Source organism: Staurois parvus, unplaced genomic scaffold, assembly GCF_062004578.1.
Source record: "Staurois parvus isolate SC_StPar_1 unplaced genomic scaffold, SC_StPar_1.0 ptg000618l, whole genome shotgun sequence".
In the NCBI taxonomy this organism is placed as follows: domain Eukaryota; kingdom Metazoa; phylum Chordata; class Amphibia; order Anura; family Ranidae; genus Staurois; species Staurois parvus.
In genome coordinates, this window is record NW_028318414.1 from 59108 (window position 1) to 72770 (window position 13663).

Here is a 13663-nt window from a genome sequence, read left to right on the forward strand (position 1 = left end):
ATGAATCGATTTTATTCAGGTAAATGCTTGCTCCTAGCAAAGTAATTTTTTGCTATAAGCAAATTGTGTAAAAAAAAAAAAAATCACTCCCCAAAGTAGTACAAAAAAAAAAATCTTAAAAAAGAGAAAAAAATGTAATAAAAAAAATTATAAAAAAAAAATAAAAAAAATTATAATTTTTTTTTTCGTACTGTCACCAGTCTGTGTCCCTGTTCACCGCCATGCCAGTTATATGATGACGCTGTACTGCACTGGTGACAGTATGGGAAAAAAAATTGTGAAAACCATGTTTTTTATTTTTTCATTTCCGAAAAATTATGACAAAAAAATTACAACTTCAAAAAACTCACCATGCCTGTTGTGAAATACGTCGGACTGTCTACTTTGCAAAAAGGAGACATTTGGGGGATATCTGTACTGTTCTGACATTCTTGGACCTCAAGAAATTAGATTGGCTGTCAGTACTTCAGGATTGATCAATTTTCAGATATATCCCATAGTTTGTGAACTCTATAACTTTCCTAAAGACTAAATAAAAAATACTGATTTGGGTTATTTTCACCAAAGACATGTAGTAGAATACATTTTGGCCTAAATTTATGAAGAACAATTATTTATTTGCAAACTTTTATAACAAAAACAAAGAAAACGTGTTTTTTTTTTTCAAATTTTTGTTTTTTTTTGTTAATTTAGCAAAAAATAAAAACCCCAGCGGTGATTAAATACCACCATAAGAAAGCTCTAGTTGTGTGAAGAAAATGATAACATTTTAGTTTGGGTACAATGTTGTATGACCGCGCAATTGTCATTCAAAGTGTGAGAGTGCTGAAACCTGAAAATTGGCCTGGGCAGGAAGGGGGTAAAAGTGTATGGAAGCGGTAAAAGCAAAGTTCCGCTTTAATGCTATGTCCCCGCTCCCCATTAAAGATTGTTAAGGATTGGCACCTTTAGGGAGCGGGGGGGGGAGCAGGTACTTGAATTTGATTTGACACGTAAACGCTCCCACTTCCGCTGTGACCGCCTAGGTGATCCCTGTAGTCTTCTGGGACACGTGACAAGTCCCAGCAGACTACCGTTCCATTCACAAAGCGCATGTGCAGTGGGCACCCGGCTGTAAAGCTGCAAGCTGTCACCAAAGATGCCAGCTCCAGGGAGAGAAGACGGCCAGTGAAACCAGCGGTGGTGAGGACACTGCTGGACCGAGGGACAGGTAAGTGGTTGTATTTCAGTTTTTGTAGCTGCTGACTTTTTTTTTCAGCTGAAACTCCACTTTAAGTACTTTTATAACAAGGCATTGTGCCAAATACATAAAACATCTCTGCACTGATAGTGTTGCGTATACCTGAATGTGGGCCATGCTTTGTGCTGTGTGTAGGACCTTGCCCTAAGCAGTAGTGTCCCTAGCCTGAATTTAATGCTGCTGGCTGTAGTCAGTCCAAGTTCTAATTGTTAGTGCCTGTTCACATATATGCAGATTGGATGCAGTTGTGAAAAAACATTGCTTCCTATGGTGCCTGTTCACATATGTCCGGTGCACTGGTGATGCAGATTCAGTGCGGTTTGAAAAAGAGTCCTCTACAATTTCTGAGCAGTGCTTTCAGGTTCAGGTGCAGATTACAGGCTATTGACTTCTATGGGAACGGTTTCTAAACTGCATATGCGTGAACAGATAATCCTGTCCAGAACCTCATATAAGCTTGACATGAACCACTGAACAACTACTGAAACAATTAGCTGTGAAACCTGAGCATCAATCCTCACCACACATGTTTTCTGGATTCTGTATTAGGTAGAGTGAGTCTGGAGTCTGCATTTTTGGTTATTTGCTATCCTGTGACCTTATCCCTCTATATTTCTGAGTTTATGGTCCTATTAAACTCTGTTAAACCTCCAAACATTTCTTCTATCCCACAGAGTCAAGAATTCTTCCCTGATGTTTAAAATTAACTGACACACCTGGGGGTTCCTAACTGCCTTTAGGAGGTACGTGGATACTATATTTGTATACCAGAATAGACTTTGTACGAACTGCTATGTAGTCAAAGCTGGTCATCTACAAATACTGTCATTATGTCATACAATCCCAATAGTTATTTGTCAACTGTGCACCTACCAAGCTCTAGCAGGCTGCTGTCCGTCAGTTGTCTGCGGTTTATGCACAGCTTCCTGAGGTTGGGAAAATGCTTCAATTGCTGTATGAAACAGGACACTGTTTGCCTTGTTGCAGTTCCTCCTGGGAAAATGAATTCTTCAAGCTTCTCCAAAGATGCTAAAGCTTTGGCTGAGAAAAAATATATAGGAAAATAAAAATAATTAATAATAATAATTATTATTATTATTATTATTAATGCCCAACTCCATACAATATTTTCTTTTTAGTTTTGGGGTGGGGAAGGGGAACCTCTGTTTTTATTGCCTTCAATTTCCCCTTCAGGGAGACATTTTTCCAATAGAATAAAAATAGTAGAACAGATAAAGGTTAGAACCTTAGCCACTGGGAAAACCCTCCCCCACTTCCTGTCTCGGTGACACTGAACAAGAAATAAAAGGAAAATGTCTATTTAGGGACACAATCAATATCAGATAGATCTCTATTCAACTAGCAAAAAAAAAAACATTTTGGGGGAAATTAGGCTTTAAAAATAAAAATCCCACAGAAGAGTCAGCCCCACTATGTAAAAATATATAAGCCTCAGCAGGTCCAGCTCAAACTTAGCGTGGCATAGGCAGCTGCCTTAGGGTGCCGGGGGGGGGGGGGGGCTTGGGGCGGTAAAATCTGAATCCCCAGCCACTTGCTGGGGATTCAGATTTTTAACCATGCTGCAGACGTGTGTCAACGCACTCCCAGCCACTATACCATCCGGGAATGTGTGTACTTTTGTGAAGCTGTTGTTCAATGTGGAAGTGATACAAGCGGGCTGCGAAGCCGCTGATCACTTCCACAACTTCCGCGATGTGACACCCGCCCACCCCCCCAGCACAAACCTTGCCATATTTACTGTGCTTTGCTGTCCCATCTGCGGGCCCGATGTGATCATGGCAGGTGTAGCTGTGAAGGGAGGCAGGAGCTCAACGGACATTCATCCACTGAGCCTCCCTCCTGTGTACAGACCAGGGAGTGACGTTCAGTGATGTATTTAGGTTTTGTGCTGCCCTAGGCAACACAAAAATTGGCTCTCCCCCCCCCCCCCCCACGGAGAGACCCTGACACAGACCAACACTTCCCTCCCCCACGAAGAGAGCCTGACATTGACCAACAACACCCCAGCCCCCCACCCCCACCTGAGAGAGCCTTCCACTACCACCGCCCCCCATACACTGGCAACCCTGGGAAGAAATAAGGCACTCACTTTCACAGCTCTGGAAATCCCCGGGAACAAGAGTCAGGCTCTGTATACACCATCAAGCAGCCCGCAGCCTCTCTCAAATCCCACCTAGTCCCCTTGCTGCATGTGTCCCTTCTTTCATCCCCTCTTTCTGGGGGGGCGCTGCCCCCCTGAAACATGCTGCTGCCCCCCTGAAAAATGCCACCCTAGGCAAATGCCTTGTTTGCCTTGTGGTAAATACACCCCTGGCAACATCTATGACCGTAGTTCCTGGTCTGGAGCTGTCAATCTTCAAGATTAGTGCCTGAATAAGCAGCTGATGGAACATGATCTCTATTCCATCAGCTGCAGTAGAGTACAAGGGAGACATCCAGGGTCTAATAGACCCTGGATGTCTCATAAAGAGTACCTGTCACATATATGTTATCACATGGGGTTTAGTGGTCCCCTGTGTGATAGCAATACAAGTTATGTAAGTTTTTTTAAGTTTTAAGCATTTAAAGAGACACATAAAATAAAACAAAAAAATTATTTTAGAACCCCGCCCCCATATAAAAACACTGATGTTGGTGTGCCTATGTACAAACACAGCGATTGCCCTACACATGTTACATATCGCTGTGCACTCTTGTGTTAGAACAATAATTTAAGCACCAGAGCTTCTGCAAAACTCTAAACCAGCCTTTCTCAACCAGGGTGCCCAAGCACCCTGGGGTTCCTTGAGGTTTCTTCAGGGGTGCCTTGGCAGAATGCCTAAAAATTGCCCAAAACTTGTATACAAGCCAGCGGGTGGAACAAGTCTGCCTTTCAGTTATACAAAGCCACAGGTTTTCATTGTGCACCATTACGACCTTCTAGCCACCAGCATCCGGACGACCAATGCCATCAGCAGTTGATAAGGAGGATGTCGGTTGTCTGCACAGCATCCTAGTTTGACCCTCCCCTGCCCCTCTCCATCAGTGCTGGGATCACATTAGCTCAGTGATGGAGAAAAGAAAGTGAAGGAGAAGAGAAACATTGGAATACTAGTCAGTACCAGTGTGCAAAAGTGTATTTGCTTTGGAAGAATAAATCACCTCTAATGTTGGGAGTCCTACATGTGTGGATGATACTGCATTATATAAAAACTATTAGAATAGCCTTTCACATTTTAGAATGTGGTGCCCTTTTAAAATTATGCACAGTCACGAGGCACCCTTCAAATTAGGGACAGTCTTGAAGCACTCCATTCTAAGACTGTCCGTAATTTTAAAGGGTGCATCAGGACTGTCCATAATTTTAAAAGGTGCCTTGACTGAAAAAAGGTTGAGAACACTGCTCTAAACTGATGACAAGTAGGGGCTTTTAAAGTGTTATAGGATAACTGAAATATTATAGGATACGGAAGTTTTCTGCCGTTTCACAGGCACATGCAATTTTAAGGTTTGACATATTGGGTATCTATTTTCTCAGCGCAACCTCATTTTTTATATTTTACAAAAAATTGGATAATAAATTGCATTTATGTGCCCAAAACTTAAGTATTAATTATTTTTTTGCTAAAAGTTTGCATTTCATAAACATTTGCACTAATATCATGTAACATAAAAAATTTAAACTACCAAAATGATATTCTGTAGAGTATCTGCTTTAAAGAAAATATATAAGGTTTTGAGGGTTGTAAGTACGGTAATCCTCAGGCCTAAAATGATTTAAAATGCCTGTCTTCCAAATCTTAACATTCTTATCTATCAGGCGCAGCATGGAAGCTTTAGTTTGCCTCACCTGTCAACTGCCTGTAGCCAATGAGAGGAAGTGGGAAATGCATAAACCCCCCAATATTACACAGTGGCTAGTTTGCCTCACCTGTCAACTGCCTGTAGCCAATGAGAGGAAGTGGAAAATGCATAAACCCCCCAATATTACACAGTTCCATTGTAGAGGGAAGAGGGGTGGAGGGAGGACAGCAAGAGGACAGTGGGGAGGTGGGGCGGTAAAATTCACCTTCGGATGTGAAGACAAAAATCCTTGTACCAGCCCTGAGTCTCAGTTTTATTACTACTTTTCGCAAAGCACAAAAGTCTACAGGGTACCATTAACTCTTAGGGCACAGGAAGCAATCTAAAGTTTACTAAAAAGGTTAGAACAGAAATTCTGCAAATTTACAATATTTGTTTTTTGAATTGAAAATTTGTATTATCAACTACACAAAAGGAACAGTATAGTGAATGTACACAATTGTATACATGTGTTTAAATAGGATAACAATCTTTAATCGCTCATTAGTGACATCTGTAGAAAACAGCTCCAATGATGCTCTAGTTGTAATAACTGTGTAATGCAAAATAATGTGATCATTCTCATACAAGAGCACTATAGAAAGGGGAAAGAAGCATAAAGACTCATACTTAGACAATGTTTATTAAAAATTTTTAAAAAGTAATGACAAATCTATTAAGTATAAATGAATTGTATGCATAATTGTAATACCAAATAATTCTGATGCTTTAGCTTTCACTGAATACTGATCGTCAACTTCCAGAATTTTCAGATTTTTAAGAGAAGATAGTACAGAAGCTGAAAATACAATAAACACAAAATATGGTACTCGGTGTCATATTTCCATATTCATAGTAATTAGCTAAAGGTATGAGAATAATGTACACTTGGCTAACTTATTGTGGAGTTTCATAAAGCTGAACTCCAGGAAAAGTAAAAGCCCTCTCTTACCGTCTAATGGTATGGGGGAAAGCACTTTTACTTACCTGATCTTCCACTCCTGCAAACTCCTCTGCACTGCTAGACTGATCCCTGCAGCCTCTTTTCCCCTATGTTCCAATGGTCTAAGATCTTCTGTTATCATCATAACCAATGCAGGGACCATAGCCCTGCACTGGATGTAAGGATGCCAAGGGACAGTTCACTTAAATTCCTTCTTCCCCCTGTTTTAGGCCCCTTTCAGACAGGGTGGATCTGTCAGCTTGATCCACCTGCTCAGCAGGGGATCTAATCGTTGATCCCTGCTGAGCAGGCACATGAAAGGTCTCTGTCCGCTCAGCTGCTGCAGAGCGGCCACAGACACTGCTGCCCACTGATTTCAATGGGACCGTCTATCTGCTTCCACCCAATTTTCATCCGATCTGATCCGCTGGACAGTTGGGGAATGGATCCACAATCCGTCTGTTTTTGGCATACAGGATAGGATGCCGGTGGGTGTCAGTGGACTATTGTCCACTGACACCCGCCGATCCTATGAAGTCTATGGATGGACCAATCGGGTGCGCCTACAAAACGGACAGGTGGACCCCATCGGTCCACTTGTGTGAAAGGGGCCTTATAAGTGATCATATTCCCTCTAAACTCCTTATGCAGCTGAGAACAGAGAGCTCGGGAGGAGAAACAGCAGTACACTGAAATTCACAGTAAATGGTTGTGCAGGGGTTGGAGTCTTTCAGGACAAGTTTACACACTGGAGGAGAGGACCCTGAGTTTCCAGTACAGTTAGAGAACTGATCACCCTGTGCTCTAATGCCAAGTGTAGTCAGTTTTTATTAGGAAAGCAGAGGGACTGGCAGAAACAATAGGGATTTCACACAAAGGAAGTAATACAAAGAGAACAGGATACTTTTCACAGCAGATAAAGGAATATGAAATGTTGGGTTTACACACTCTTTAATTCCAATATATGAATATACATATACTGCATACACAGTGGATAGATAGATAGATAGATAGATAGACACTGTATATAAACAGCATATACAAACTTAAACTTTAAAGAGTGACAATGATATGGGACATTGGGAAAAGCATTATAGCATCCCAGTACCTATCCTCAGTGGATATTATTATTATTATTATTATACAGTATTTATATAGCACCAAAAGGTTTGCTCAGCGCTGTACATTGTCGTGGGGGACAGTACATGAGACAATACAGTAACAATACGATACACGAGGGGTTTGAGGGCCCTGCTCTTTGGAGCTTACAATCTAGGAGGGAGGGGGTAGTGCTACAGGAGGAAGTGGCTGTGGGGGATGGAGTGGTAGGAGGAGTGGAGGAGATCTGCTGTTAGGTGTGGGTGGGGTAGACTTTCCTGAAGAGATGGGTTTTCCCGGTGCGCCTAAAGGTGAGGAGGGTAGGTGACAGTCTGATGGATTGGGGTAGTGAGTTCCAGAGGATGGGGTTAGTACTGGAGAAGTCCTGGAGTGAGGCATGGGGGGAGAAGGAGACTAGGGAGCTAGAGAGTAGGAGGTGAGGAGCGAAGAGTACGTGTTGGGTGGTATTTGGATATCAGGTCGGTGAGGTAGTTTGGGGCAGTATTTGTACGTCAATGTTAGTAGTTTGAATTTTATGCGTTGGGCAATCGGAAGCCAGTGGAGGGAATGACAGAGGGGCGTGGCAGATACGGAGCGGTTGGTAAGGTGGATGAGTCTGGCCGCTGAGTTCAGGATAGACTGAAGCGGGGATAGTCTGTGATGAGGTAAGCCGGTGAGGAGGGAGTTGCAGTAGTCGAGTCGTGAGATAATAAGGGAGTGAATGAGTTGTTTAGTAGTGTCTGGGGATAGGAACGAACGTATTTTGGAGATGTTGCGGAGGTGGAGCCTGCATGAATTTGCCAGCGATTGGACTTGGGGTTGGAAGGACAGATTGGAGTCTAGAGTGACACCTAGGACTTTGGCTTGCGGGGTGGAACTGATGGTGGCGTTATTGGTCGTGATGGAGAGGATGGGGGGGGGCACGGGCTGGGGGGAAAACTAGTTGCTTGGTTTTGGAAAGGTTTAATTTGAGGAAGTGAAGTGACATCCAGTCCGATATGTAGTTCAGTAGGCAGGTGATTCGGACGGAGACTGAAGGGGTGAGGCGAGGGGTAGAGAGGTAGATTTGCGTGTCATCGCCATGGGGTGGTAGTTGAAGCCATGGGAGTGTATCAGTTGACCAAGGGAGGATGTGTAGATGGAGAAGAGAAGGGGCCCAAGGACAGAGCCTTGGGGGACCCCAACAGAGAGGGGGAGAGAGGGGGAGGTGGCAGCGTTATAGGTAACACTGAAGGAGTGCTGGGATAGATAGGAGGAGAGCCAGGAGAGAGCAGAGTCTCTGATGCCAAGGGAGTATAGTTTTTAAGGAGAAGGGGGTGGTCAACTGTGTCAAAGGCCACGGAGAGGTCAAGGAGTAGGAGGACTGAGTAGTGGCCATTAGCTTTGGCGGTTAGCAGGTCGTTGGTGATTTTGAGTAGGGCGGTTTCGGTAGAGCGTAGTGGACGTAAGGCAGACTGTAGGGGATCAAGGAGGTTGTTGTCATTGAGGTGGGAGCTTAGACGATTATAGACTAATCGCTCGAGGAATTTGGATGTAAATGGCAGCAGGGAGATGGGTCTAAGGTTGTTTAGGTCGGTGGGGCCCAGGGAGGGTTTTTTGAGTATGGGAGTGATATGCGCGTGCTTTAGGGGGGAGGGGAATACGCCAGTAGAGAGGGAGATATTGAAGATGTGGGTGAGGGAGCGTAGGATGGAGGACGAGGGTGACCGGAGGAGTTGTGTGGGGACAGGGTCAAGGGGGCAGGTGATGAGGTGGGCTTCTGAGAAGACCTTAGTGACCTCTTCAGTGGTATCAAGGCCGAAGGAGTAGAGTGTTGGGGGGGGTTTTAGTGTGCGGGATGTTAGGCGTGGTGGGGGTCAGGGCAGTTGCGATGTCAGAGGAAGGGAGTGTTGAGGGGGTTATCGTGGGAGGGAGGCTAGGTGAGGTGGAAGATTGAGCATTGGCGATGTCCTTACGAATTGCATCGATCTTGTTTTGGAAGTGGTCAGCAATCTCGTGGGCGGTGAGTGAGGTACTGGGTGGAGGTGGGGGGGAGAGTAGGGAGTTAAAGGTGGAGAAGAGCCGGCGAGGACTGGAGGAGAGGGTATTGATGAGGGTTATGAAGTAGGCTTGTTTGGCAGCGTGGAGGGAGGAGGTGCAGGTGAGGAAGGCGGATTTGTAAAGGGTGAACGCTTAAGGGGATCTGGTTTTGTGCCATAGTTGCTCCAACGCATGACTGCGTCATTTAAGATTTTTGGTGTGGTCGTTCTGCCAGGGTTGAAGTGGTCGGAGTCTAATGCTACATGTGGTTAGGGGTGCTAAGGAGTCTAGGGCGGCTGACAGCGAGTTGTTATAAGCAGTAGTGGCCAAGTCAGGGCAGGACAGTGGAAGGATACTGTCGTAAAGTCGGTCAGCTAGAGAGTGGAGAGGGGCAGGGTTCAGGTTGCGGAGGTTATGGCTGGTGATGGTTTGATGTTTGGGGGGGGAGGTGTTTGAGAACAGGGAGACGGAGAACGTAATGAGGCTGTTGTCAGAGAGAGGGAAGGGGGTGTTTGTGAGGTTGTGGGGGGTGCAGAGATGAGAGAAAACAAGGTCCAGGGTGTTCCCGTCGGAGTGGGTGGAGGACTGTGTACACTGTGTGAGTGCAAAAGAAGAGGTTAGGTGGAGGAGTCGGGATGTAGCCAGGTTATTGATGTTGATAGGGATATTGAAGTCTCCAAGGATGATGGGGGGTAGCTCAGAGGAGAGGAAGAAGGATAGCCAGGCGGAGAAATCGTCAAGGAATCGGGATACGGGTCCAGGAGGCCAATAGATTACTGCAATCCTCAGATGGGTGGGAGAGAATAGCCGGATGCAGTGGGCCTCAAAGGAGGAGAAGGATACAGAGGGGGGGTTTGAGAGGACCTGGAAGGTGCTCAGCAGTGACAAGAGCATGCCGACCCCACCACCTCTATGACCGCTTGGTCTGGGTGAATGGGTCCAGACGAGACCTCCATAGGAGAGTGCCGCAAGGGCGGTAGAGTCAGTGGCTTGGATCCAGGGATACAGTGATGATTTAACCTCCCTGGCGGTATTCCCGAGTGTAGCTTGGGGTAAAGTTTCAGTACCAAAAGCGGTAACCCCGAGCTACACCCAGGCTTACCATGCAGCGCTGATCCGGCATCTTTTCTTCACTTACCTTGCCCTGCGCTCCCGCGATGTCCCTCCTGCAGTGTCCCCGGCAATGTAATCCGGCGGATGCCGGCATCTGTCATCTGGGTTTTGTCCCCTGCGAGCGTCGGGACATACGGGGGACGGAACTGGTGGGAAATTTGAAAATGACAAAAAGTGACATTCACTAAATACACTAAAATCACATAGTAAAACATTCCTGTATCAAACCATTTCACATACATTTTGTCCTTAGTGCTTTGTCCTGTGCCCTGCCTGCACTTTTACTGTTCTTTCTGCCTGGAAACTGAGAAATGTCCATGGCATCCAAAAAGCGTCCCTTTAGGTCAAAAACGGTTTTAGACCAGCTAGAGAACAGCCATAGTAAATTAGAACTACTTGCAGAATTGAGTGATAATGATTCGTGGGGAAATTCATCTTCAGACACTGAAAACGATTCTGCGACTTTGCTCAGTGATGTGCGAACTTGGCGCTATATTTCAAATTTCAGTGTTTTTGGTTTGATTATATTATTGAATTAAATTTATTATTATATTATTTTTTATGATTATTTATTAAATTATAATTTATGATTTTGTGTTTCAAATTGTAACATACTCGGGATGTTTACTAGACTCTTGTTCGGACAGATTTCAGTGAGTTATTCCTAAAAATTACAGGCCTACAATAAAAAAAATACATATTTCCATGCAAAAAAATGTACCGCTTTGAGCACAGAAATATGGACATAATCAGACCGCTAGGGAGGTTAAGCAAAGAGAAGTGTGATTTGCTGCTCTGCGTCACTGCAAAACATTATTACTCTTTGCAGTGTTTTATGAAATTAGCCCATTTGTACATAATAAAATGATACATTATTATTACTAGACAGTAAATCATTGACTTACCCAAATGGATTAGTTCGCTGTTTAGCATTGGTTTCTTAATACAGAGAGTTTCCATTTTTGTATTCTGACATAAAGAAGTGATAACCTTCTCAAATTCAGAACAATGATTACATTGTATCGTGAAAGAGTTCAGATTGGGAAAGTGTTCAATCATTTTTCCTGCAAAGTAAGGTACACTATCATTGTGATTAAAATGATACATATTAGCACACCAACAAATACACATAGAATCTCTTAATGAGATGGAAATGAGGGACACCTTTTTGTAAAATGTATGTGGGAAAATGGACTCCACTTATTTCCACATTGAACTTCAAAGTTTAGTTCTAGCCTACTCCTATTATTGAATGGTCTTGAAATTTGAAAAACTTCTGACACAGTTACTTCCATGAATGCAGTGACACATATTCACTATACTGTATCTCACTACTGTGTCACTCATTTCACAGAGCCTGCTGTTTGAACTACAATTGTATATCTGAGTTCTGAAAAGGAGGCTTTTTAGGAGACACAGTCAGTACAGGTAATCTGATATCACTGTTAGCAGACAAGATACCATGGGATATATAGCCTAAGGAAATCGAAAGTGAACCAAAGGAATGAGCAGAGGAGAAACTGTAAAGAATACAGGGAAACCAAGATGTTGAGACTACATTCACACCTAAGCGTCACGTTTTGAAGTGTTTTTTGGAAATGAATTGCACGTTTTTGCAGCTTTTGTCAGGCTTTTTTCAGGCGTTTTTCAACAATGTGTTTGGCATCCTGATGAAAAGGGGTGGAAAGCTGCTGTTTCAGCAGAAAACAAACAATAAAACACTTGAAAAACTATTATATCGTGCTTTTTCGGCATTTCCATTGAAGTTTATGGGGACAAATTTGCTCAATTCTGCCTGAAAAGTAGTTTATGTACTTTGAGCGACAGCAATTTCGCCACAAGCGACAGAATGCTCAGATGTGAACAAGGCCTATTGAAAACAATAGGTTTTTGCTTGTTGAGTGTATTTGACCTTTGAGCTACAAGCTACAAAACACTCAAATGTGAACAGGGCCTGAAAAAGATGACTGGCAGATAAGCAGCACTCACAGCATGAAAGGAAAATTTCTAAGTAAAATTATTGTGGATTATCAAAAATAACTACTTTTTGCACTACTACATTAGAGATTAGTTGAGAAATGGTACTTATCATTGGTGGTCAGTGGAGAAGGGCTCCAACTTACATTGGCGGTCAGTGGGAAGAATAAGAATAACATTGGAAATTGGTGATGAGCAGGAAGAATGTCCCTTATATTGTTGGTCAGTGGAAAGAATGTCTCTTACAATGGGGTGCCAGTTAGGAGGATACCACCCTTACATAATGCTAAAAGATTATTTCTGTCAGTAGCTACTTATATGACAGAAGAGATGAGAATCCAAAGGCATGCTGGTAGGTTAATTGGATCCTGTCTAAATTGGCCCTAGCATGTGTATGTATGAATGTAAGTTAGGGACCTTGGATTGTACGCCCCTTGAGGGTTTGTGAGTGAGTGCATGTGAATGCACGATATATATATATATATATACACAGTGGGGATCGAAAGTTTGGGCACCCCAGCTAAAAATTTGTATTAATGTGCATAAAGAAGCCAAGGAAAGATGGAAAAATCTCAAAAAGGCATCTAATTACAGATTAGACATTCTTATAATATGTCAACAAAAGTTAATTTTATTTCCATCATTTACACTTTCAAAATAACAGAAAACAAAAAAATGGCTTCTGCAAAACTTTGGGCACCCTGCAGAATTTATAGCATGCACTGCCCCCTTTGCAAAGCTGAGACCTGCCAGTGTCATGGATTGTTCTCAATCATCGTCTGGGAAGACCAGGTGATGTCAATCTCAAAGGTTTTAAATGCCCAGACTCATCTGACCTTGCCCCAACAATCAGCACCATGGGTTCTTCTAAGCAGTTGTCTAGAAAACTGAAACTGAAAATAGTTGACGCTCACAAAGCTGGAGAAGGCTATAAGAAGATAGCAAAGCGTTTTCAGATGTCAATATCCTCTGTTCGGAATGTAATTAAGAAATGGCAGTCATCAGGAACAGTGGAAGTTAAAGCAAGATCTGGAAGACCAAGAAAAATATCAGACAGAACAGCTCGCAGGATTTTGAGAAAAACAATTCAAAACTCACGTTTGACTGCACGATCCCTCCAGAAAGATCTGGCAGACACTGGAGTTGTGGTACACTATTCCACTATAAAGAGATACTTGTACAAATATGGTCTTCATGGAAGAGTCATCAGAAGAAAACCTTTTCTACGTCCTCACCACAAAAATCATCGTTTGAACTTTGCAAATGAACATATAGACAAGCCTGATGCATTTTGGAAACAAGTTCTGTGGACCGATGAGGTTAAAATTGAACTTTTTGGCCGGAATGAGCAAAGGTACGTTTGGAGAAGAAGGGGCACAGAATTTAATGAAAAGAACCTCTGTCCAACTGTTAAGCATGGGGTTGGATCA

The 13663-nt window shown here is 43.3% G+C and overlaps 1 protein-coding gene across 2 annotated transcripts in view; it reads right to left on the bottom strand.

Moving 5' to 3' along the window:
* Window positions 1-13663, bottom strand: part of LOC149449438 (baculoviral IAP repeat-containing protein 1e-like) — a 64267-nt gene that overhangs the window by 9370 nt on the left and 41234 nt on the right. Inside the window, exons 12-15 of one of the 2 annotated variants that reach the window (XM_089693203.1) lie at window positions 11162-11320; window positions 5796-5882; window positions 2114-2281; window positions 381-528 (exon numbers count right to left, since the gene is read on the bottom strand). In XM_089693203.1, coding sequence (XP_089549329.1) covers window positions 467-528; window positions 2114-2281; window positions 5796-5882; window positions 11162-11320 — 476 coding nt within the window. In that variant the 3' untranslated portion in view covers window positions 381-466. Of the gene's footprint in view, window positions 1-380; window positions 529-2113; window positions 2282-5795; window positions 5883-11161; window positions 11321-13663 lie in introns of those variants that run through there. The other variant, XM_089693202.1, reaches the window with a different exon arrangement.